The sequence below is a fragment of the Accipiter gentilis genome, chromosome 17 (assembly GCF_929443795.1).
Source record: "Accipiter gentilis chromosome 17, bAccGen1.1, whole genome shotgun sequence".
Taxonomy (NCBI): domain Eukaryota; kingdom Metazoa; phylum Chordata; class Aves; order Accipitriformes; family Accipitridae; genus Astur; species Astur gentilis.
Window position 1 is genome coordinate 15,486,735 of NC_064896.1, and position 25,979 is coordinate 15,512,713.

The window sequence follows — 25,979 nt, forward strand, 5'->3', positions numbered from 1 at the left end:
GTGTGAATATGTGGAAGCCAAGAAAAATAATGAAGATTTTGAGATCTGCTTCCATTACAACAACTTTCTTCTTTTGCAAAATAACAAATATTGCAAATCCTCTTGATTTTGTTACTTTGCTGATACGTACTAAGAGACAGGAAAACAAGTGTATCATTCTCCTTTATTATATCAGTTTATGTAATCTTTTGGCCAGGGATTGAAGCAAATTGTACTCCCCTTTTCCTGACTATCCCTGATTGCTGTTGCGTAAAGCCTGACACTCTCTCTTGCCAATATTATATTTTCACTTGGGAAGTAAATAGAGGTGCACATACTTAGGGAATAGGTGATTACATATAATATACAGTATACTAGCATTGTAATGCAAATAAGGCAGTGATGTGTAATTCAATGAATACAGCCAATCTAACAGTAAAATATAGCTTATAATGGAAGGGAAACTTTAAGTGGAGGAATGAAATGTACATGTAATTTTGACAGACTTAAAAGATATTTCTCTTCTACTGATATGCCAAAACATTACATCCAAGCGATTACACTGACATTTGAGAAAGCTCCTTTTGACATACATAGTGTACTGTCTAGTGCAGTGTTCATGAAATTAACATTTTCCTGAAGTAATCATATACAATTAAGTGACCAAATAGTTCTGAGGCAATACAACTGTATTTCACAGGAACTAAATATATTTCTTCACACTGATCCTGCATGTTTTAGTTGAGCAGTCATTAGCATGTTTATAATGGTTCTAATTTAGCACAACATTTTCTGAATTTTATCCTTGAGTCATTTACAAATTGTTCATATTGAGTAAACAAAGGAAACAGATTGCATTTTATACTTAGTAATTTATCTGAAAGAAGAGGGGAGGGTTAATTGTCTGAAAGTTTTGCTCTGTTTGGGGAAGTGATTCTAGTCTTGCATTGCTTGGCACACAATGTCTTTTTCCCTCTGTTCTGGGGAAAAAAAAAAAAAAAAAGAATGGAGGAGTGAGTAAAATGAAAAATTAGGAGCAGGACAAGATTTGCCACTCCCAAAGGGGAGTGTGGAGCAGAATTGGAGCTGGCACGAGATTATCTAAAACAGTTGGTGCATTCCTTAATGATCAAGTGCTTGAGAAGTCCAGCTCTCTCTCACAGAGCATCTGTGTTGATGTTTATATCAGTGCCCTGCTGTATGGGAAAAGCATGCTTTCTCTTGTTGCTTTTCTAAAAATAGTGTGGCATATAGCATTGTATGAGTTATTTTAAGAGAACAAAAACATTTGCAAGGTTAAAGGTTCTGCTTTTTAATAAATAAATAAAAATAAAGGTCAGAACTGTATCTTGGGTTATTCTTTCCATGAAATTCAAACTCCTTTTTATCTAGAGTTTTGCACTGAGCAGAATGTATTCTGCTCAGTGTAAATGCTCTTTGCACTAGACAATTCCTGTTGAAACAAGCCATTTTAGGCAGAATTGGTACAAGCTTCAGACTCTCTACAGTTTTTCCCACTAGCCACATCATAGACAGCAGGTCTGGAAATCACCCCCCGTTAAATTCCAGTGTTTCTGTTTAGAATGTCTGTTGTTTCATGCAAGATCTAGACCATTCAAGTAGTGCAAATGAATTCAGAGGAAAACCAGAACATTTTAATGCCTAATTATTTTTAGTGAGCTTGGAGAGTTTTAATTAAAAGTTAAGAGAGCTCTCCAAGCTCTTACAGTTCTAATTTTATCATATTGTGGAAGACTTGCCACTGTGAAAAAATGTACAGTGGTTGGCAGATTTACTTGGTTCCCTGTCCTAAACAAAACTGTAATGTTAGGTAGTCAGATCTCAGTCACATTTCCATTATTGCTCTTGCAAGAAAACATCTACAGTGAGCTGACTGCCTTTTGCATATAATTGTATTTAGGAAGGCTTCTTTGCCTTTTTTGGGTTTTGTTTGTTTGTTTGTTTTCTTTTTTCCTTTTTTGGTTTTACGCTACTGCTTACAGGTTGCACTGAGAATCAGAACCAACTTCCAATTCATGATCAGAAATGTGCTAGGTGTTCAACAAAACCCTTGTGAGATACGCAGTCTGTGCCAGAAGCATCACAGCCTCAATAGCCAACGCAGACAAAGAGGTGGATAGAAACAAGTCAGGATGAGAGACTGGCCAGGATTACTTGGATACTTAATGGAAGGAGCAAGATATAGGATTTAGGAGTGACTTTTTTTTGGTAACTTGCATTAAATGCAGTGAAAGGAATTACCAGATTTTCCTGTTCTAAATGTCGTGTTGCTCATTTTTGTGTTGTGATTGTGGTTTTGATTTTCAAGGACTTGGCTTTTGAAAGCTTATGAAATCAAGAAAATCTTGAAAAGTTGTCCAAAGAAATCAATTCACTGGCTAACAACATGTCTGAATTGCCTTATATTTTAATTTTCTGTTAGACCACAACAATTAATTACTGCATGAGAACAGTATGGAAATTGAGAAGGATGAGATGAGTTTCCCCTGACCTGTCCCTCCACTGACAGCAAGATTGAAGCCAAGCTGCTTATGAGCAAGATACAGTGGCAGTACATTCAACTATGGATGTTGAGCCTTCAGGCCGATTTTTGATTAGTTTTGTATTGTTGCTCTCTCCTTTTCTTTTATTTAAAGTTTATTGAAACAGAAAAGGATAATTTGTGTTTGAAAGAAGAAAAAAAGTAACTATGGCAACAAAGAATCTATTTTAGTAACATTACACAAACTTTACATCCTTGGATTAAAAAAGAATAGACAGTACTATCCGGCAGTTAAGTTTCTGATAGTCATGGTTAAATTATATTTTTATTTCTCAAGTCATGAATGTAAATGTAAAGTCCTTAATTTAATTTTGAATTGTTAGAAGATTATAAGATCACGTTCTTTCAGAGTGAATTAAATTAACCTTTTGCCTTTCCCTTTGATACCAAAATGTTAGAGCTTGCATATAATTTTAAATTACATAATACAAAGCGTGAAAATTAGGAAATATTTTTATGATATAGATCTATGCTAGGTGATTCTTTACGTCAAGGAAATCTGATGGGCAATGAACTCACAAAAGCCATGTAAACAAGTTGTTCTCTTGTACTCAGAGATGGATCAGTTAATCAAAGGTCTCAACACAGGTATTTTAAAACTCATCACCGGATTTACAAAAGTATACTTAATTTTCTGAATAGTTCACATTTTTTATGAATGGATCTAATAATAGCACCAAGGGACCTGGTGTTTTAGTTTAATTGTAAATAACAAACACTGACTAGGGTAAATCTAAATTATGCTTGACTTTTATTCAGGAATATTTGTAGAGTACTTATTTTATTTAGATATTTCTACTCTGAACAGGATTTAGTATTCTATTAAGAATACTGAAGCAAACCTTCCACTTTCAGATGCATGATAGCTTGTGTTGTTACTATTAATTTTAGAGGTCCTTAGCTTCACTCACTTGAAAAAAGCACATTTGCACTTGAAGCATGGGGTGAGGTGTGCAAAGGTACGATAGGGAGCAGGGCAACCAAATGGCAGCCACTTTAATGTTTATTTGCAGCTTATGTGGTTTTGGGGGAAAAAAGCAGCTCTTCTCCTGTAGTAGGAATCCAGTACGGTAGGCCTCGTAAACACACAAATGTCTGTCCCAAAGAGTTCATAATCTCATTTAACATTCTTTTGCAGAACCACCTCCCGTCCCCCAACACTTTTTCTCTAACAAATATTTCATAGAAGCTGACAGGGTAATTCCACTTGCGCTGTTTTTCTCATGATAGAAACTTGAATGAGGCATTTGAACTCATTTGACAAAGGCTGGTCCAAAGGACACTTTTTCTCCTGTGGAGCTGAAGGCAAATAAATGTAATAAGAGTAGCTTAGAGAACACAGAGCATTAGAAATAGAAGAACTTGCATATTGTTATGTAGTCCCAAAGCTTGCAAAAATATGGTCTTTTTATGTTTAGCTGTATCTACTAAATTGTAATGGGGTATAACTTTAGACTATAGTTCTGAAATAGAGACAAAGATGCCACTAATTCTGTAGTATTGTTCTTCTAAAATGCAGAAAAGAAGTTCATGCCCCTCCTGCTGAGAATCTGATCATGTTTTAGAACAGTTTCTCTTGTAGTATGCCTGATTTCGCTTCTAATTTCTCTACCTTGCCTTTCCCAGTGTCTTTTCCCTTGAGATAGAACAGTTCAGATGTGTGTAGAACTGTGTCACCTATACCTTTGATTGAATTATATTTCTGTATTGTTTATGAACTTGCTATGCATTTGCAATCATTATTAATAAATCAATGTGCTTTTGTCTTCTGTCACAAAATAATGTATGTATTCAAAAAGAATTGTATGCAAAACAAGTCATGTTTTAGAACTCGTATCATTAATAATTATCAGTTTGCAGTATTGTTGCAACATGTTTTGAGGGAAGCTTATTATAAAAGAAATAACAAGGCACTGCACAGTCACAAGAATAAGACACTTCAGTTGATCACTGGTATAGGTGTTATAAATATGCCAGTCTGTACTATAGTGTTTTATTAAGTCTCAAAAAGTCAAAGCTGATTTGAAATAATAATGTCTGACAGTCAGTGCTTTGAAGTTTTGCTGCTGCACTCTCACATTTAGGCTTTCTTTTATGTATGACTTTACCATAAAAAACAAAAACACACACATGGCATGAACGCTTTTTTTTTTTTCCTATCTGTATTTCAAAGAAAGTAATAAGAGGCTACTTCAGTGAATTAAAAGGAAAAAAAACCAACAAAACAAAAACCAACCGGGAACAACCCCCAAAATCAATGAGGATAGGTGCAGGCCACTGTAAGGTCATACAGTATTCATGTAAGCTATAGCTGGGGTTGGTAACTTGTTGAAGACTATAAAAGTGAAATTAAAAAGAAAAGAAAAAAGGGGAGAATAAGGAAGAGACAAGAGGCAAAAGCTATCCTTGATAGGAACAAGATGACTTTCATTCGGTCGGAAGAACTTGAGAGCTTGGCTGTGATAGCTAACACACTCGTTCTTCATCACCGGTCGTGCAACAAAGAGCTGGATTCCATCCATTCCATGACTGATTGATTACCCAGTGGACAAATGTTAATTCTTTTCATCGATGCTTTGTCATTGTGGAGAGATCCTTTTCATCTAACACCTAGGCTTTTTTTCTCAGCTTTTTTTTTTTTTTTTTTTGCTTATTTATCTTTTAACATCCTCTTCTCATTCACCTTTGCAAAACTGTCAGGTCTAACAAGATTCTCACAGTACTTTAAACTCCTTTAGTCTACAATTAAAATTGCTAACAAAATATGTAATAAACTGTGATATTAAATAGTACTTCAATGATTTCATTTAGTCATCTCAGTCTAATTATACTTAACCTGTTTGCTGTCCTTGAAAGAAAATTTTTCCTAATTCACAAGAGAATAATATAAAGGATGAGAAGCTGTGTGTTAATATAATAAATTGCTCTAGTGCAACTTCACGAGTTTGCTCTTATATGTGTCAGTACAAAATATGCTACTTTGTGGCATAAGCCCAACTGTGGTTTATAAAGTCAGTGAGAAGAGCTAAAAATGTATAAATGCTAATTTCTTTCTTTGCTTCTTTTATAATTGTCTTTAACAAGAATACCCCTGAATTTTGAAAATGTCGGGATCCACAAGGTTTTGGAATGGTGCTGAAGCAGAGCCTCAGTGCAGGGAAAGTGATGCAGTGCAGATGTGAATTTGGGCTTCTTCAATGTTCAGTGCTGGATTCCGAGTCGATGTTCTGTTTCTATAATGAATCAAATCAGAAAATGAATCAATATGGATGAAGATGTTTTACTGATGTCAGAAGATATCTTTGTAGATTTTATATGTATGTAAAAATTAATTTTCAGTACAGAAAGAAGAAAAAATCCCTTTCTTATTCACAAACCTTTTCAAAATGTGTGTTTGTGAACACAGAACACAGAACTTGAAGGGAGACATGCCTTTCAAGTATAAGCCTTTATATTTAGTTTCATGTCTAATGTGGAGGACCTCCAGAGAGCTTTAACACATATCATTATTTTAAATTCTAAAAATCATGCAGATTAAGCCTGCTATTTGAAAATTTACAGGAATTTCAAAAGAGCTATTTCTACAATGTTATAAAAAAGTTTATTAAAAGGCTTATTGTGTGTTTTTGTAATCTTCCCAATAACAAAATACAGTAGCTATAAATTATGTTGTCTGATCTATAACATAGAGTTTGAATGATATAGGGGTGTTTAAAAAAATGTTTCTTAAGAAATTTTTCAGTCACTTACTTATAGAGATAAAAATTGCAACTGGCAATGTGATTATATCAAAAAGAAAGCACACAGATAGACCTGTTTTCCATTCCAGTTCTTTCTCAGTCTATCTTTAGAAATATGGGTTTTGCCCTTATAAGAACACTACAGATAAACGTGGGTGTTCTTAAGAACAGTAAGAGAAGAAATAAAGCAAGTGCTTCTGAGGAAAGTATTTTACCAACTCCTGTGATATGCTAATTGTTTCTTTTTTAAAAAAAATATAAATATTTGTCCTTCTTTGTATTTATTGAAGTAAATATCTTAGTTAAAAAGCAGTAGAATACATAACTTATAGCAAACATCTATAAACTAAATAAAACTCTAAAGCACTTTCTTTTTCGGGGATGAGGGGTCTGAAATTTTGGCAGGGGAGAAACACAGAAACATCTTTTTAAACTAATGATGATATCACAAAAAAGGCCAAATTATAATGTTCTATTGATAATTGATGGTTATTTCTTGATTCTTCTATTATCAGGCCAGAACTCATAAAAGTAATAAGTGCCTGTTATTGTTAAAAGTAAATTGTTATTCTATAACAAGTATTTTAACACTGCCTATTGCAACTTACAGCTCCTTAATTTTGTCTCTTTCATAGAAAGATATAATTAGTAAATAAATTAGCTTTTCTACTGAAATATTACTTCAAAAACATTTACGAGCTGTGTTGTCTTTCCACGGAGGCTTGCACGGTGAAAATGTGTTGCAATTAAAACCTGATCTTTGATCTTTTGGTAGTTACAGTTTGGTTTGCTTTCAACTGGTTTTTGTTTTTAGGTTGTTTTTTGTCGGGGGTGGTTTTTTTGGTTTTGTTTCAAATAAGCGATGATAATGTGAATTTTTAGGCTGAAACTACTTGCACCCTAAAATATGATTGGCCAAGTGACTTTTGTCTTTCTTAAACTTCTCCCTAGATCTTTAACTCCTTTTGTGACCTCTTTGAATGCTGCTCCTCCCTCTGAGAATTTTTAGAATCCTCTGAGGTGTAACAAACTGTTACCCGTTGCATTGATGCGATCTGTGTTGCCATTCTTAATCTGGTCTTTTTGCTTTTGTTTTCACTTGTGTGAGTGCTTCTGACGGGACTGCTGACATGAGAATTTGAGCCACGATTTGCCCTTAATCTGCCAGTAATTTAGCAGAAGATATGTTAGGCTGAATTCTGCCTTCTTGTACACCCCAGTGTTAATTCGTAAGTGACTGGAGCGGGATCAGTGCAAATGTTGTCAAAGTTTGGAACATTGTTAGTTATTTAGAAAGCATTGGTCTCCTCCTAACACAAAGAGCAGTTTGCTATGAGAGTTTCTAACAACTAAGGTGTATGGCTCTTCCCAGTATATGCGCTAAGAAACAACGTGCTCAGCATGACCCAGTGATACGTGGTCTTATAATGATTCGTTTTAGGAATAGAGTTGCATTTAAATAACATTTTGCTAAACTGGGCCTAAGGGTTTCCAAGGTGTTTAACATAGGCATTGTTGATGCGTCTGTCTGCCAATGAAAGTAAATGCACAATATTTAATGGAGATTCTATTATTACTAATTGGGAAGGGAAAATAAGTGTTCAATTGTGTATAAAGTTTTCTTGATAATTGTTTTTAAATCTGAATTGTGGTTCTTAAAGTCATAAAATTCTGGATCACAACATTAACCGTAAGAATTCCCATCTTAAAAATCACCTTTTGTAAGTTATCTGGAAGATTATGTATAATTTAGACTTCAGAGGCAATTAGTTTAATTTAGGAACTGAAAAAAACTTTAGATTTTATTGAAGTCTGTTATGCTCAATATGAAGTTTTCTAGTGGAATTGGGGTCTGATCATAGGAAACCTACTAAGGCCAGTCTTCAGTGTAATGACTTCAGTGACAGTCTTGCCTACAGAAGGCCTCCCAGATTGGGACAAAGATTTGAAATGTATTCTGAACTTCAAATTATGAAAGCCGATCTTCTAATCATTACATGTTGTTTATAGCGTACTGAGAAAATTTCTGATACTGTGAACATCCAATATGTAGAGTGCTTTTATGAATTCCATGGAGACATTATATGAATAATTTTTGCATTGACATGGTTGTAAAAATGGGTTTCAGATGTCACTGTGTGCCAAATTTCCAAAAAAAGCTTCTAAATCTTCATGTATAATTTCGAGTGTACAATCATTCTCAAATGAAAAAGACAGAATTTGTATATACATTGGCAATCTATGCATGTAAATTGGCAGTTAGCATGCATAAATCCTGAATGAAGTTTTTCTTTCAATTAGACCCTTGTTAAATCCATAGTAACTCCATTAACCTCAGTGGAATTACTTCGGATTTAAAATGCAGTTAAATAAGAACTCTGTTTGGCTACAAGTTCATTTCCCTTTGAAACTATGGTCCAACTAGAACAGGGAGAAGAGTTTTAAAATGAAGGTGGCACCTGTTTTCCTGATGTGTGAGAATATATTTGATCATTTTTTCTTTTTTTTTAAAATAGATTCATCCTGCATGGAAAAGCTACTTTCTAAAGACTGGAAGGAGAAGATGGAAAAATTAAACACAAGTGATCTCCTTGGAGAAATTAAAGGTATCTCAATAGATCAAATTTTAAATATTTGCATATATTATAAAAAGGGGATTGAGGGTTTTCTGAAGTTCAGAAAAAATAATAGAAATAACAATCATAACTAGAGGGTGCTTTCCTCTTTCCAGTCAACTCACCCTGTTTTTTAATGTTTATCTTTGAGACAATGGATGCATCTGCCACATAAATAAATTAGAGTGTGTCACAATCAGTTATAGGTAGTATCAAGGATGTTATCATAAACACCAGGTTAGTTACATTAGTTCATTGACATTAGCTATATATCTCTGTGACCAGAGGAAGAAGAAGAAAGATCTTGAAAACATGGAGTTACTAGTACTTGGTACTGTTTCTTCCTGGTTGCATAAACTGTATGTAGAAACTGCTTTCAGATTATAAAAGGGGGTAATTGTGTGATTACTGTTCTAAATCTTTGATTCAAAATTGGGGAAAAAAAAGAATAATTCTTTATATTCATGCTATTCCTGCGGAGAAAGAGCAGCTCTGGGTGAAATTCGGGACCTACTGAAATCGGTGCAAGTTTTATTGCATATATAGACAGTACTTTCCAGTATTTCCAAGATTTGTTGAACCAGCAATCCAGTAAAAGTGGAATTCTCTTGACAGTTAAGTACTATGTAGAAAACCTGAAGTGTTTTTCCCCACCCATCAATTCTTCCATGGATTTTCTTAGTGAGAAGAAATTCAGTGTTATTGATTAAGCAACAAATTAAAAAGGTGGTTTTTTGTGCTGTTAGAAAGGGTCATAAGGCATGTTTGAGGAGTACACAAGGTACCTAAGATTCATTTCTCTTCATTGGTATAATTTTATTAAATTGCAACTACAAATATGTGGAAACAAAGAATCATGTGCATCATATTAATAAATCTTTACTAGTGAAAAAAAAAAAAAAAAAAAAAGAGATACCATTTGATGAAAATTTATGCTTCCACCAGGGAAACTTAAGATATTTCAAATTTTTTATTCTAAAAACAGATGAAAGATTGGCCCTTTTTAATAAGTAAGTTATAACTGGTTCCTTCAGCTGATTCAGGAACAAAATCTGTTGGATTCTGCTGTTGGATTTTTTTGGTAGAATTATGACAATGTGTATATATTAGGCAGGTAAGAAATCCTATGGTAATGTCAGTGGCAGAAATATAGTATGCAGTTTTACAAGAACATGTTAAAATTGACTGTAATAAAATCCCGCAAAATTATGTCTTGAAATCATATTCTATTTAAAGCTGTATTGTCTCTTAATAGTGTGGAAAACATTGAATGCTAGTTTGTCCATTAATTGCACAATATAACTACTTAGTCTTTAAATAGAAGCTACTTGAATGCTATTAGTGAATCAAAATTAAAAGAGGTGGGATCTCTAACAATGCAGAATAATGTTCTTTATTCTTTTATATGGCACGAAAAGCTTTTTCATGAGCTTGCATTTATTAAAAAAAAAAAAAAAGTTTATTTTTCTGGATTTATGTTATTCCTCCTATTTTCTTAGTATATACATTCACTGCAGAGTGGGTGGCTAGAGTTCTTGCTCCTAACCCTTTTCTCATCTACCTACAAAGCATTCTCACTCAGATTTGGAAGAATTCTCAACTCATTCAACTACCTTTTCTAGGGGTATAGCCTATCAGCTGTATAAAAACGATCACCTGATCAGGCTCACCAGATTTATGTGTTGACAGTCATTCAGTTAGTTTCCAACGACTTAATTCCTGTGTCTCATCCCTAGAAACCTATCCTTAAGCGGTCTTAATGTCTGCAATATTCCTCTCCTCTACTAGTTGACTCCCAGCAAGATGCAATACTGAATCTTTGCTACTGAGACTGCATTTCACAGTTTTCATGAACAGGCAAAAATACAAAAAAGCGTACGCAAACATGGAAGATAAATGATGGTGGCTGTTATGTCATGCTTTATGCTTACAGTATTCAAACCTCTTGACAAAGACATTAGTGTCATTTTAATAGAAGAAAACGAGGTGTAGAGTTACATAGCAGGACTAGTGGCAGGTCTGGAGTAGGACTGCTTTCCTTTGGGCTCCCAAGCCAGTGGCCTAGCCGCTGTCTCCAGACTGGTTAGCTCCTCGCTGATAAAATCACTATCAACCTAATAGCCTGGTATTAACTTATATTAGCCTTTGTATGCCTTAAATCATCCTAGAAAGAAAAAAACCCCAGACAACAATCTAGCCCATGGCAGCAGGAAAAACAGATTACAAGAAGGAAATAAAGCAAAGTGGGGGAACCAGAGAGAATTTTTAAACTGCCAAAGGAGCATACTTCAAAAAAAATCTTCTCAGGGTTTAAGGTGGTAAATTTCCAAGTCATGAAGTTCATTTTCATTGTGCTGAATGAATTTCCAGTTAGATAACCGGCAGGGCATGCTGAGGTCTGAAAGAACTACTTTTGAAAACGTGTTGTCTATGGGAGGTCAAATATCTTTTTCCTTAATTTCCATTAGATTCTAAATCAATTTATTTAACTGGCTGATATTTTTGGCTTTTGTGCAGACTTTCTGCTCATATTACTGAGAGCCTAACTTAAAGGCGTGAAGTGATGCAGTAAAAATAAATAAATGTGGTCATTAGGGAAAAAAAATCTTGATTGTTAGAAATTGAGGTGTGGTCCTGGGAAGAACTGCTTTTTGCACTGCCTGTTTCTAGGAGTTGTTTATTTTAGAGAGAAGGCGTTGCTCTTGCTAAGGATAACCTGAGTACATACTCTTCCTCTGTATCTGCACAACTACAACCCTCCCCCCTTCAGTGAAAGACTAGCATGTTGGTTGTGGGAAGGCAGTTCACTAAGAATCAGTGCCAGAAAAAAAGGATGAAAGCAGAAAAAAAATGTACCACTGACACAAACAGTTTCTATTCATGTTTGGGAAGCACATAGACGAGAAGAAGAGATAATTGGCTGAGAGAAACAAATAAAAACGGTATTTTCTTGCTTTACCTTCTATATTTAGAACACAATAGTGTTAATCAAGATATAATTATAAGCTGTATCTATTAATTCAAATAATAGAAGCCAATACAAAAGTAACAAACAATGAATGATTTTTTTTTTTTTCTCTAAGTGGGATTGTTCCTGTTCACAATTACTCTTGCATAGTGTGCTTCCTTTGTGAAACTGCTTTTTCTGAGTTTCTTTATTAGGATTTCAGTTATTGATAATGGTCCCAATTCTTCCTTGAATTCCAGCCAAACAAGCCATTGACTTCAGGGAGGTTGCATGAAACTCAAAGGAGCATTTGGCAGAATGCTTTGTAGCCAAATTCCAGTGGTTAAATAAGTCTGCTTGTTCATTTGATATGTTTATAAATGAAACACATAGGTCAAATTTTCAAAGGTCTATGAAGCAGTTGAGCTGAGTTAAATGACCTGCTCACCTGGAAAAAAACCCAGAGCTGCCTATGCAAATCGTTTGATTGTATGCTATTTGCCAGTGTGTGCATACAAATACATTTATTTAAGTTATACAAGCAATTTGTTAGGCTTATGTCCAGCTCTTGCAGTGTTTGTTTTTTCTGTACAAAAATTAGGATCAGGAAATACTTTTCATTCTGATTTTTGTTATCATGTATTTGAATGAACAAAGTGATGCAGAACTCTTTTCTAAATTTCCAGATATTTGGGTGCACAGAGTTCTGTCCTCACCCTCCCTTGCTGCATGGATTTCTGTTGCTTAGTTATCTAGTTTTTCTTCAGCAGCCACAGCTAGGCAGAGTAGCATCATTTATCACTATACAGAGTCTGTTTTAAGTTTTCTGTTTCTGTTCCAAATATAAATCTCTGGAATAGCACAGTCTTGCATGCATCAGGCAGTTGTCCTACTGAAATAGCCCGCAATGGTCTTTCTCAGCACGCAGGGTCTTTGAAGATCAAATAAGAAAGGTCAGTCTTTAAGTAACTTAAGCAATGATGTTATCGTGAAAGGGTCAGGATTGGTCTAGCAGTCTTACAGAAGAGTGACTCCTGGGTCACCGGCTACTGTGTTGCAGGTTAGTTCTCTGGCTTCCATTGGTGGTGTTTACAACTGGAACTCTCTAGATTTATAGGCATTGTGACTTGAATGTCACATGCTGTCTTTGTACAGTATACTCTATTTTGGGAAGGGTAGTGATTGATGTCCATAGCTTTATCCAGTACAGAAGGCTGTTTGCATTGTGTTTTCCGTGCTAATTCCTTCCCCTTTTATATTTGCTACTTTATTAAAAAGAGCCTAAAGCTCCTATTTCATGTGACGTACACATTTAATGGCCTCAAAATATTTGGATAGGTGGGAGGCAGTGTTCCTGTTTCCTAGGAAATGTTGAATTTAGTAAAACGAAGCAACTTCACCCACTTGATAGTCTCCTTGTAAGATAGACTAAAACAACATTGAAAATGCTATTTGTCCCTGGTATTAGGACACAGGAGAGATGGAAAGAGGTGTTTTCTAGGAGCATTTTTGTGTGTGTGCATTAATGACTGGAAGAGAACAGTGAGGCACAACTGTTTGAATCTAGTAATTTAACACTATTTCTGGAATAGTCTTGGAGAGAGTTGTGCATGAATGAATCCTTGAGAAAGTTATGGTTGCTCTGGTTTTACAGTGAATTAAATTTTTTCTTAAAATATGCATGATTTACAAAACAATTTTAAATGCTATTTTTGCTTCCTTTTTATAAAATTTGTCTTCACACATAAGCTTTCGTGCACAGATACATGCACAAGTGTTTCTTGGTGCACTATATCAAATGTGAAGACCACTTTGAGGAAAATAAACCTGATATTTTCCTGTAGCCCTGACCAACACTGTAGTCTGGATTCGCAGTAACTATTTCACATTATAATTGCTGAAATTTCCTTCTTATGAATTCTAAGGGTATATAACAGTCTGCCTTATAAATATGTATAAATAAATATATATAAGTCTTATATCACAGAGGCACTCAGAGGTTTTTAATTATGTCACTTTGTATGGCTATAGACATTTCAAAGCTCTCCTTTGTGCTCTCTGTTATAAACATATTTTATTTCTTTTGAAGTCTGTGTGATATACATACTAGCAATTAAAAACCCAGCTCAGGCTTTGAGACACAAGGTCTTCTTAATTAAAACTCAAACAAAAGCTACAAGCAAAAGCCCCACTATATGATTAAGGTCTAAAGTGTTATGATACATTAGAATCATTGTTAACTGCTAGGATTTAAAAAATCAATACACAGGAAAAAGGATCAACTGGTTCCAATTAGTGAAACCAATGAAAGCATCCAACAAAACATAACAAAACAATGCAACCCAGCACCCCCACACCCATATCCTTAAGAAATTGGTCCTGATTAGAAATATACCACAGGCTATAAAGGTTGCTCATAATGTATTTACTATTGTGATCCAATGAAGTGATATGTTTAGCTTTATGTTGTAGCTCTCCAAATCAGAGATATATTTTTGTTTTGCCATTTCTCAAGTCATTAGCATTTTGTGTAACATGTTACAAAAGCTACATTTCCAGGTCTAACCTGACCTTCTAAGTAAAGTGGTACCTTTCTGAATGACCAAATATTTCATAAGCACTTTCAACAGTTAATGTTTGCATACCCTTTAGTCTGATTTGCTTGAAGAAAGTAATGGATTCCAAACAAAAAATATTTTGGTTAAACTTACCATGCCCTATTGTATCTATTTGTTATGATTAAGATTCCGATATAATTAGTTAGACTAATCACTAGTGTGAACTAGATTAAACTATATGGTCTTATGTCATCTTGACTTTTTTTGGTATGAAAGACTTTTCTCCAGATTCTGGACTTAAATAGAAATACCATACACTGTACAGACAGAGGGTAGTTCCGTGGAAATGAATGGGACTGCTCACTGTACACAGGGCTATTATTTAAATTATGTACATGTAAGTCTTGGCAGGATTGAAGGTGTACTTAGTGCAAAAAAAAAAAAAAGTAGTAAACATTTTTGTTGCTCTGGTCTTTTGGTCAGAGGGTCATATTTCAGTGGCACCTATCACAATCATGCCTGCTTCTAATGTTAAAAGTTAATGACTATTACCGTTTCTAGTTCTTAAAACTCCACAACTATAAATTACATTGTAATCAACCTTTCACATAAATCAAGTTCTCCATATTGTTGCATACATTTTATAAATAGTATCAACCGTGATGCATGCAGTATATTTCAAGGCACACAATGAATTTCTTACTTACTGCAATCACATATATCTATATATTTTTTACCTTACCAGTGTATGTTTCTAAGTTTAACAATTCAGGGCTAAATATATGAAGACTGTACTACACTGAAATCAATGGCACAGCTCACTTACTTACTTACCTATACGCTGTGTTCTGTGGAACTGTGTCCCAAAGAGTGTATTAAGAAATAGTATCACCTGATCATGAGAAAAAGGAATAAGATAATGATGCTAATGATAAGGGTGATGAGGCACTGGCACAGGTTGCCCAGAGAGGTTGTGGATGCCCCATCCCTGGCAGTGTTCAAGGCCAGGCTGGATGGGGCTTTGAGCAACCTGGTCTCGTGGAAGGTGTCCCTGCCCATGGCAGGGGGGTTGGAACTAGATCATCTTTAAGGTCCCTTCCAACCCAAACTATTCTGTGATTCATTCTATGATTCTAATAATAAGGAACTTGAAACAGCAATACATTTATTTGTCACAGCAGAAAAGACTGCCTTCTGGGATTTGATCCATTCTTTATTTGTACAAATAGTGACAAGAAAATGTATGGTATTGAAATGTCTTTATTTTCAAATGCCATTTAATTTTTTAGCAGAAAAAGGGTTGAATATAAACTAAAAATTACAAGTAGGTTTTCACTTTTTCTTTGAAAACTTGCCTTTTTTTCTGTTGGTAGGTTGTTTTGGTATTTTATATATATTTAGCTTTCATTATATCAGTAATTGTTTTCTTTAATAAATACAGTCTTTAACTGTAGTCAAAAGGCTTCTATGTTGAAGAAGCCTATCACTACTTGGAACTTAAGGCCTTCTCTTCTGACACTGAATGTCAGTGGAAAATTTCCTTTTGACACAAGTCCCAGCTTAGTTGCCAATGAAGTTGCTTACCTTTAGCAAAATAAAACTCCTACTGGAGACAAATATACAACTTCATATGAAAAAGCAAGTGCATATGGAGGAGTTTGCACTGGTAAAACACGTTTCATCATGCTTCAGTGCTTTTGGCTTTTTGTTGCTGCAGACATATAAAGTAAAGTTCTAACAAATTAATGAATGTAAGCATTTATCAAGAAAGACGCATATAGGCACAGTACTGAAAGAACTGAGATTTTCTGATTGATTTGTATTCTGTGGAAACCTGTAGATGTCTTTTATAAGTCTTTTCTTACAAGAGTTCATATTAAGGAAATCTTTGATTTAAGTGTCAGATATAAAGAACACACTATCCTGTAGTGTTCTGTCTCTATGGATACTGAGCAACCTGGGGAAGGGTGTAAGGAAAGGGCAAACATACAGTAATATTTCCTCAATATACTCTTCCAATTTCCCACAAAATATGATTAATGGGCTTTTTGACTCAGAGGTGGTACATTCGGGTTTAATGGCCCTTGATAGAATTATCACCTATGAACATGTCCAATCGCTTTTGAACCCTTTAATAGACAGCTGGGAAGTCTGTGGGGATAAGTCCAGCAGTTAACAATATGCTGTATATTTGAACCTAGTACCTTGTAGGTGTCCCCTAGATCTTGCATTATAATGGAGAGGGAATGGTTCCCTGTTCATCTTCTCTGTTACACGACATTCAGTTGTCTTTTCTCCAGGTTGAAAAGTAAAAATGTATTTATTTATTCCTTATATTGAAAGCTGTTCTGCACTTTGGTCACTCTCACCACCCTTCTCTGCAGTTAATTTGGAAAGAAACCTTTTGCACAAAATACGCCTGTTCTGAGCAACATCAAACTTTGGCACTGATTAATGACAACCTTTGCGGCAATCCTTTTTACTTCAGTTGGTTTTAAACTCCCTTTCTGAATGGGGAGTCTGTCTTGAAGTGGGGTCTTGATGTGTGGGTGTTGTGTGGTAATGAGAGCATCGTGAGGGTATCAAAGGTATCAGATTTCTTTTCTTAAGAGATATGTAAAAATACCTTACTGTGAACTTTACAAACTTTGGACCCAGCAGTGGCTCAGAAATGTCATCTGTAAAACTTAAGGGACATGGGATTAGTACTCAGAAGAAATGAAGTACGAGCACATTTGGGAAACTCATATGCAACTGAGAATAGCAAGAGCATAATGTGCAACCTGACACAGGCACTGCCTCAAAAGCCTGAGCTCAGTGAGGGATAGAAGAAGAAATACAAGAAGGGTTGTCCTTGTCCTCTCTAAACAAGTTGACCCTTTGGAAGAGGTTAACTATCTGTATTTTTTTTAAGAGGTCTTGATTTGTCTAACTGTGTCACCTCACTTCAGATCTGACCAATGATATCTGACAGTTTTCTGCCAAAGGGCAGATCTAGCCAAACTGGGCTCATTTTCCTTGTTGTCACCTCCTCCTGCCAGCATTAAAGTGATTTCAGGCTAATCAGGATCCCCTTGCTCCAATCAGGTCATTCATGATACAGCCCCCTTACTTGGTGAGTGAATTGGTCTTAATTCCCTTTCTCCCTTCTGTCTCTCCCCCAAATACTTATTCTGGATTAAAGTAAATAACTTCTCTCTTTTCCACTCCCTCCAATTTTTTTGGGTTCTTCCATGATTTGCCAATAGAAAAAAATTTCAAAAATGCTAAAAAGGTGAAGTCTTATCAACTAATATAAAAATACAAATTTTAAAGCAAATTGAGAGAGCTATATTGAAAAAGTTTCCATAGGAAATTTGTCTGCACAGAGGAAACAGAAATAGAAATCTATTAAGGACATAGCTTGCCCTGATTCATGACTTCATCGTGGGTATTACCCTCTGATTTATACCCAGGCAGCTTGATCAGAAATGGTTCTTTGTCATTAGCTCTCACACTGAAATCCTGTTATTATATACATACTTTTTCCTACCCTTTTTTTTCTTTAAATTACTGTTAGTTTGACCCACATATCCTAATGCTTACGTTGGTCTATATCGATATGAATTAACAAAGTTTAGTTGTCATAAATGATCTTTAAGACTTATACAATATTAAGCTGAGACGTGCTCAATAGCTGTTTAAAATTTGTTGCCCCATAGATAGCAGTAATGAGAGGCTAACACACTCATGTTGGGAATGACTCCTCATGTCTATTAAGATTTGTTTGAATAGGTTTCCATCACAACAGGTGCACAATTATTTTATGAGTAAAATATTATCAGCCTTCCAAATTAGCCAGGGCAAAATGCAAGTTGTCTGATTAAATAATCAAACCCAATACTTAAAATGCTCTTGATTTCCCCAGGAATTTTAAGATGCTAAGTCCCAGTCTATCAGTGAAAATGTGATTGTTTGCAGCACGCAAGTAGCAGCTTGTAGAGTATCCTGTTTGGTATGTTTTACATAATTCATCCTACATTATACAAGACAAAACCACTAAAAAAGCATATAATAATAGGTTTTACTTCTAGTCAAACAATTTTTATCTACCAATGAAGGTATTACACCGTGCATTAAAATCAGAAAAAAGTGGGCCTCTCATGGAAAACAGTTTGAAAGTGTTCTGCATTCAATTAGGAGGCACATCAGTTTAGAAATACAAAACCCTGTGTTGTTTTTTAAATAATTCAGTTTATGAAGGGGGAGGGAAAACAGGAGAATCCTCTGAATGTAAAGGGCAGCTTGCAGTGTGGAGATCACATATGTCACCAGTTATTGAATGGCTCAGTAAACACAGTGACTCAGAGACCCAAGAAAGGGGTAAAATCTGAAACAGTAGGTTCACCACAAAAGGAAAACTTAGCAGTGCAGCTGTCAGGCGTAGATTATATACAGGTAACTGTTCGTGTTCATATCTGAATCTGTTTGTCAATCAAGGAATGCTGTGAATCAGGAGATGGGATCTCAAATACAAAACCACAAAGTCAGAGACAGCATCTGGAGGAGCTCCAAGCCACAAAAATTAGGGAAGAAGCACAGAGGGCACAAAAACTGTAAATGCTTGCATGGATCCTGCCTCTATATACATTGAATTTAAATAATTGTGTTGATACATCAGTAATAATAATTGCTGATCAAAATTATAGTCCTTATTTTGGGCAGCAATATGTTTTACTAAATGTGAAATTAAATGCAATTTGTATTAATTAGGGATAATATGAAAGTATGTAAGTGGTTGACATTTCCGACATTTTAAAACATACTACTATATGTTAAGATACATCTTTTGCATTTGTTTTGACTTGGAAATACTGTAGATGGATATATGCCCCTAATGTGCTCTTTTGAAATAAGATCATAGTTCTAGCCCCTAAGATCAGAAAATTATTTATAGACAAGCTTCACCATAGTTTGAAATTTAGTTATGGGATTTGATCATTGATGTAACTGTTTACTAGACAATTATAGTTCTTTCTGGGAGCTGGAATGCAGTCCTATTACAGATACTAAAACAAAATCTACTGTTAAAATGCAGGTGGTGTAATCAAGTTGCAGGATTTCAAAAGTCGGCATAGTGTATACAGACATTTTATGTAGGTTTGTACAACTTAAGTTTTTCTAAATGTGGGAAAGCTTACAGAGACTTCAAGTTTTGACTGGTAACATCAAAGGAATACAAACAGAGGTTTACTAAAGGAAGGTAAAGAAAAATCAAATGGGCATAACTGTTCTGTGGTTTGGTTTTTTCAGATTCACTAAGAATCATAGAGTTCCTTTTAACTTGTAACTGGAAGAACTTCTTTTTACCTTTGCTGCTTTGCTCTGGTGCCAGGATCCATTTGCCTACGTATTGTTGAGATTCTGCAAGTCAAAGAATGACTGTCGATTTTCGTTTAGGGGCTGTAGTGAATAGAGGGTTTCTACTTCAGGATGTATTTATAGATTAATTAACCCTCTTCTCTATTTTGTTGTTGTTTTCTTCACCTCCCAAGGGTTCTGTAGTGTAATTTTGGGTCTCTCAGCCTGCAGCTAGAGACGGGGTGCCCACTTCCTCTGAAATGTAAGGATTTTTCTAAAAAGAAAGACTTTAGCCTATCAGGTTATAGTCTGCCCCTTTTCAAGATAACAGCGATTGACAAAGGCACTTTGGGTCTCTCTGCATACTCTCAGATAACCTTTCCCCCATCAGACAAATATGAACACTTGGTGCTAAGAACTGTCTGTGAGCAGGCTGTAGTGAGAATTCTCCCTCTGCTGACCTAGGAAAACCATAGTCAGTCTCCACACACAGCTAAAGGTTGGTTAACGTCAGAGATCATTGGTGAGTCTCTTCTCTCACTTTGCCTCTTCCTGTTCCATTCCATGTGTATTGTGCTAACAAACACTGAGAAAAACAGTCTTCTGAATTATAGTTACAGCTACTGAAAAGGGCTATGGTGATAAGCAGCAAATCACCCGTGACAAAATATAGGTGTTAATTGCACGTCAGCTGAATCTGCTATGAGAAATTTACATTAGGACAGCTATGCCTGTGTAAAATGTTTGAATGCATTAAACACACAGAAATTAATATAAAGTTCAAGTTTGGAAGTGAGGGAAAATGGAGGATTTATATAATGAAAATGAACGTTATTTAACTTGTTTTAATGAAGTAGTCTTCACAAAGGAGAAAAGTGTTCCTTGCAATAGGCCCACTCCAACACTTGCAGCATGATCTGTAAAAGGCGACCACTGCTCTTTACTGGTCAAAGTCAGATCCTATAGACAGCCCAGCTGGCATCACCAATGCTCAGGCTGAGACCCCGACTACTCTCCAAAATGGTAACAGTTATAGACTCAGTTTCTGTGATGGTCCTTAACAACCTCTGAGAGGTGTGTATTTATTTTTTTTTAAGCAAAACTAACATGCCATTTTTCATTGGAGTTCTGAAAAAGTTCATTTTCTGTGGTTCATGAACTCAAGATACATGATACTTGTTTAATGTTTTTGACTGACAGAAGATAGAAAAAGGTTAAATGATACTGTGAGAATTAGAAGGTTAGTTGGTAAACTAGGTAATGCTTTTGCCATGCATACCTATTCATGCTTTTATGGTAGTGCTTTGTTTTGGTCAGTGTTAGCTCTGTCATAGCAGGTGTAGAGTTGTGCAGTTGGTTAGGTAACTGAGAAAGTCACTTCTCTTAAAAGTATATACACTGAATTAATACCTAAAGCAATACTGAGTACTTGAATTAGTAAAAATCTTCTTTGCATAGGGAAATAAATGTGAATGAGTGTGTGCGAGTGTTGTGTTATAAATGCATTTTCTGTATTGTCTTTACATGTCAGATTAGTATTTGTTTATCCTCTTATGCAAGCTGGTTGTCTTAAATGGAATTTTGTCTGTATATGTTGAGTCCATGATATAAGTCAAAGCTTACTGCATGCTTAGCTTTACTGCAAGCTGCTGAGGTCCCCTAAATGCAGAACATTTGAGGTGCACAAAAGCAGAAAAATCTCATCATGGCTGTTACATATCAAGCCAATAGTGGAAGAGGTCCAAGCAGGAATTTGAGAATTTGTAAGTGAATGCATTCCTTGCTACTCTGAAGTTACCAAAGTGCTACTGAGTTCTAGAAAGGGATGTCTAAATACCTCATGTCCTTCAGCAGTTAGTTCTTCAACAGTATTTCGATACCCTGAAATTATGATGATAACATAATGTATTGATGGTTATGTGTTAGCAGTTAGCTCTAAGAGTGCAGTTGAAAACCTGTTTTTGTGCTGAGGTTACTACCTGTGTGAAACTCAAAGTGAGCAACTTAAGGTTTTGACTGAAACATGTTAGCCCTAAGCCTCTGTATATACACCTTCACACAGATCCAGGTTCTCATGTCCGCTAGCTGGTGTTGCACATCAGAAAAGTAAGTGAAACTACTTTTACGTTAAGGAAAGGCAGTTGGTTGACCCATAGGTATGAATTCCCATACAGGGAAAACAAATCTTAATAAAAAAAAAAATCATCAAATACTGTATCTGAAGGGCTAAAGTTGATACACAAGAACTCAGAGAAAAAATGGAAAGGACATCTTTGGTATGAAGAGGAAAAAACAGCCAAACATCCATTTGACTCCAGCTGTAATCATAAATGGACACACAGGAGCAAGGAAGAACAAGGGAAAGCATATACTTTCACACCAGCACTATCCCAGCCTCTGACTGTTTTCAGTTCCAGGGATTTCCTACCCGTGATGTGGTTTGTTTATTTTGTATCAGTCAACTGGATCTCTCTTCCCCCTTCCAAATACTTGTCCAGTCTCCCCTTAAGCCTATTCAAAACTTTGAGCCCATGGCATCTTTTAAGAAGATATTCCATGGCTCTAGTGTCCACTGTGTGAAGAACCACCGCAGGTGAAAATTGGAAACTTTTAAGGTGATGTTAAGTGGTTCAGACACATCTATCTCATTTTTTAAAATACTATAAGATGTTGTCTGAGGCAATGGGTGTTAGATGCTTAATGTATTTTTTTAAAACATGGCCACAGATCTATCTGCAATAGTAAGAGTCCTAAATCCCTTTTAAAAATCTGGCCCAGAGACACCTAAATCTAAGAAAACCCTTAGAAAAATACCAGAGGTCTTTACAGATGCAGACAGCTTGAAATTTTTATGTATATTTAAAATTCCTAGAGAGGAAACAACCATAAAATACATTGCTTAAGTGCAAAATTATTTTGCAGTCACAATTAGCCTTCATCTTAGTTGGCAGTATCTCAGCATCACAGTTGCTCTGATGTAACTTATGAGAAACACGTCAGAAACATTGTATCGAGTTGCCATAGGTATGTTGTTCCAGACATAACTGATTTTTTAATAGGGCACTAAAAGGGAAGATGATTAACTTTCAAAACCAGTTGAGAGAAGTCTCAGTAGTAATCTGTTTTCCCTGCTCCCGCTTCTTCTTCATTTGTTTTTAGTTTTAGTGTCTTGTTATGAAGGAAAAATAATGATGAAATCGTGGTTGCTGTAGAAATAAAGTAATGAAAATGCAACTTGGACAGTGTTTTATTATCTTAAGGAAAAAGGAACAATTAGGGGATTCCAATTTCTTAACAATATCCCAGGTCTATTTATAATACATTCAATTAGAATGATGTTATAATGGCATTCAAAACCTCTTGGTGTGTTTCCTACAGGCTCCCAGTGCTTCAAGATTTATTCTGAATCATCCTTAGACTGTGCATAAAGTTGTGCCTAAGTTCAGGCCTTTGATTATTATATTATATTATATTATATTAAGTCTCTTGAATAGGCAGTGTTTATGTTTTCATTCTGAGTGATCTTGTTTGAGTGGTGGAATATGGATATAAGCACAACAAAATAACATGATCCCAGTCTCCGGTTTGGGACTGAGAAGAATTTCATTACCGAAGATTCTGTAGTGAAGGGCTGCATTTAATGTTTTGGTTTGTGATCAACTAGGTATACAAATAAATTGAATTAAGAAAATTTCCAACTGCACTTTTAGTCGCTTCTAAGAAACATCTGGCTAAACATACTCATGCTTGTGGTTAGAGTTTAATTATACCAGAACACTCTTAGAATATGTGTGGAACTTTGGTTTGCAAATGTAGGCCGCCTCCTTTGTGCTCTGTTTAATGTGATTTAGGAGGTTTTTCTGCAGTTAGAAAACTTGGCCGATAATTTTGTAGCATATTTCATAGGAGCACAACAAGGTGGTCATAGAATTCTAATTTGTTCTAGAATGTGTTCTTTTTAATAAATTAATTAATTATGAAATAAATCTTGAGGGAACAACAAGCATAGTTTACTTTACTTGTCTGGGTTTTTTTCTCACACCCATACAGTGAGGTTGTGGTTATTTCAAAAGACATAAGATAATTCATATTTGTAGCATTAATATACTCTGCTGAATTGGTTTTACAGATTGCTAGGTTGTGTGTAACAGATAAGTAGCACTTTCAATTTGTAACTGTTTGATTATGAAAGAAATTTAAAATAATATTCAGATTTACAAGCCTGAAGCTGCCAATTTTGACCACCTAATGCCATTATTAATGAACATATCAATGGACCTGTTTCAAAGCCCACTGAAATAAGTATAAATCCTTCAACTGACTTCTGTGGGCACATTCTAAATGTATAAAATGTTGTTGCTTTTCCATACATATCAAAGGCTTTTGACTAAATTGTCTCTTCTTAGATGAAGTAGGAAGTTTCTTCTTTACAGCTTCCATGATAGACAGGCTATGCTAATGTCCTTGTTTTGCAATAAACTTTGCTTCTTCATTACTTATCACCAGAGGCAATAAAAATCTTCAGAGGCAAATATAAGTTTTTCATTGATATACTTGTTTGTATTTGTAAGACATGAAAGATGAACATGTAATTAAGATCAAAATTAAAATTTATATTTAAAGTATATAAATCTTGCAGTACTAATACTCCTCATATTTATATTTAGACATTTCTGAGTGGTGTAGCTAATAACTACTAACTAAAAACTCATGGAAGTAACTTATTTAACAAGATATAAAAAGTAACTGCAAGACATCATAAGTCAGAGTACATTTCACAGGGGCACATCTCCCCTCCTGTGTATATTGTGCATTCTGGATGCAGTAGAAGAAATGCATTTGGGTTACAATTTTGAGTATAGGAAGAGAGGCAAGATTCCTAGAATGTTTTGGAGTGGGATCCTCAGTGTTAGCTTTCAGGCAAATGAACTCCAATAATTGAATCCTAATATGTAAATTGATTAGCCTTTTTATACAAAAGCTGCAGTGGCACCTATGAAATGGATCTCTTCCCTTCTTGTACCATAGACAAAAGTATTCATTCCTGTCCTTATTCTCATAGACCTTCCTACTACACAGATGCTCAGGTTCAATATAAGGCACCACATCCTCCTCCTTAAAACTAGATTAGCCCCACAGGAAGATACAATGTTGATATATTGTTCACCTGATTTGCGCATGTCCAACTGCAGGAGTACACATAAAAGCTGTACAGACTTCAGCTGTCACCTTTTCTTACCATCACCCCATGTATGTATGTATTTATAGACATTACAGTGCAAAGTATTCCTCACTATTTAAAGAGAAGAATCATGTTATTTCTGCAAATACTGTGAAAAAAAAGCAGAATAAAAAAAATTAAAAACCTCCTTTTGTGTAGCTTGCTGTTTAAAATGGAGAACTTAAAACGTGATTTTTTTTCATCTTTCATTATTAATCCATGGTTTAGACAATGTGAGAAGACTTAACAAACAAGCAAAAGCTTCTTTTACATCATGAACTTTCTTCATGAAAGACAAATATCAGCTAAAAAAATCACAGGTAACTATGAGTCCTGTCATATAGAGTAATTAATGTTATCTAATTCATATGAGCTATACTCATCAAGTGAGATATTAAACTAACTTCCTCTAAACTCAGCTTCCTTCCAGTCATTTTTATGCATGTACATATACAATTCCCTTTCCAGAATAAGATTAGATAGAACAGATATTCAGTTCATCCCTGTGATTGAAGATACAAGTTTTAATTGGAGAGCTCTTCCTTCCAAACAAGTGCTTTTTTGCACTTGCACCACAACAGGAAGAAATACTAGTTCAGAAAGAATGAAAAAACGTATAGATCGCTTGGAATTGTATCATGTTTACATAATAAAAAAATAAGATTCATTTAGAAGAGTATCACGGTACCCAGAAATCACTTGTTAAAGTTAAAATTGAATATGGAAATGGAATGATTTTTATCCAGCTGTACACTGTTATGAAAGAACAATCAATGAAATGGAGCAATTTCAAAATCAGTCCTGAATTCTCCATTTACATTTTTTTCTTCAGCAGACTCCTAATCTTTTCTTGCTGGTTGATAAGATCCTACTTATTCCAGACTGTCATCAATTGTGACTCTCAACATTGTAATTTCAAAGAAGACACTACCTATGATTGTATATAAGAAAAACAAAATATCGTTTCACATCTAAAAGAGGAAGTTACAAAAAAGTACCTTCCTTACACATTTTAC

At 35.1% G+C, this 25,979-nt stretch overlaps 1 protein-coding gene across 7 annotated transcripts in view; it reads left to right on the plus strand.

Annotated features, from left to right (window-relative positions):
- The window catches only part of SOX6 (SRY-box transcription factor 6), a 381,650-nt gene that overhangs the window by 194,015 nt on the left and 161,656 nt on the right, over positions 1-25,979 (plus strand). For all 7 annotated transcript variants that reach the window (XM_049819851.1, XM_049819852.1, XM_049819846.1 and 4 more), the window contains one exon: positions 8,799-8,888. In XM_049819851.1, the coding sequence (XP_049675808.1) occupies positions 8,799-8,888 (90 nt within the window). The remainder of the gene's footprint in view (positions 1-8,798; positions 8,889-25,979) is intronic.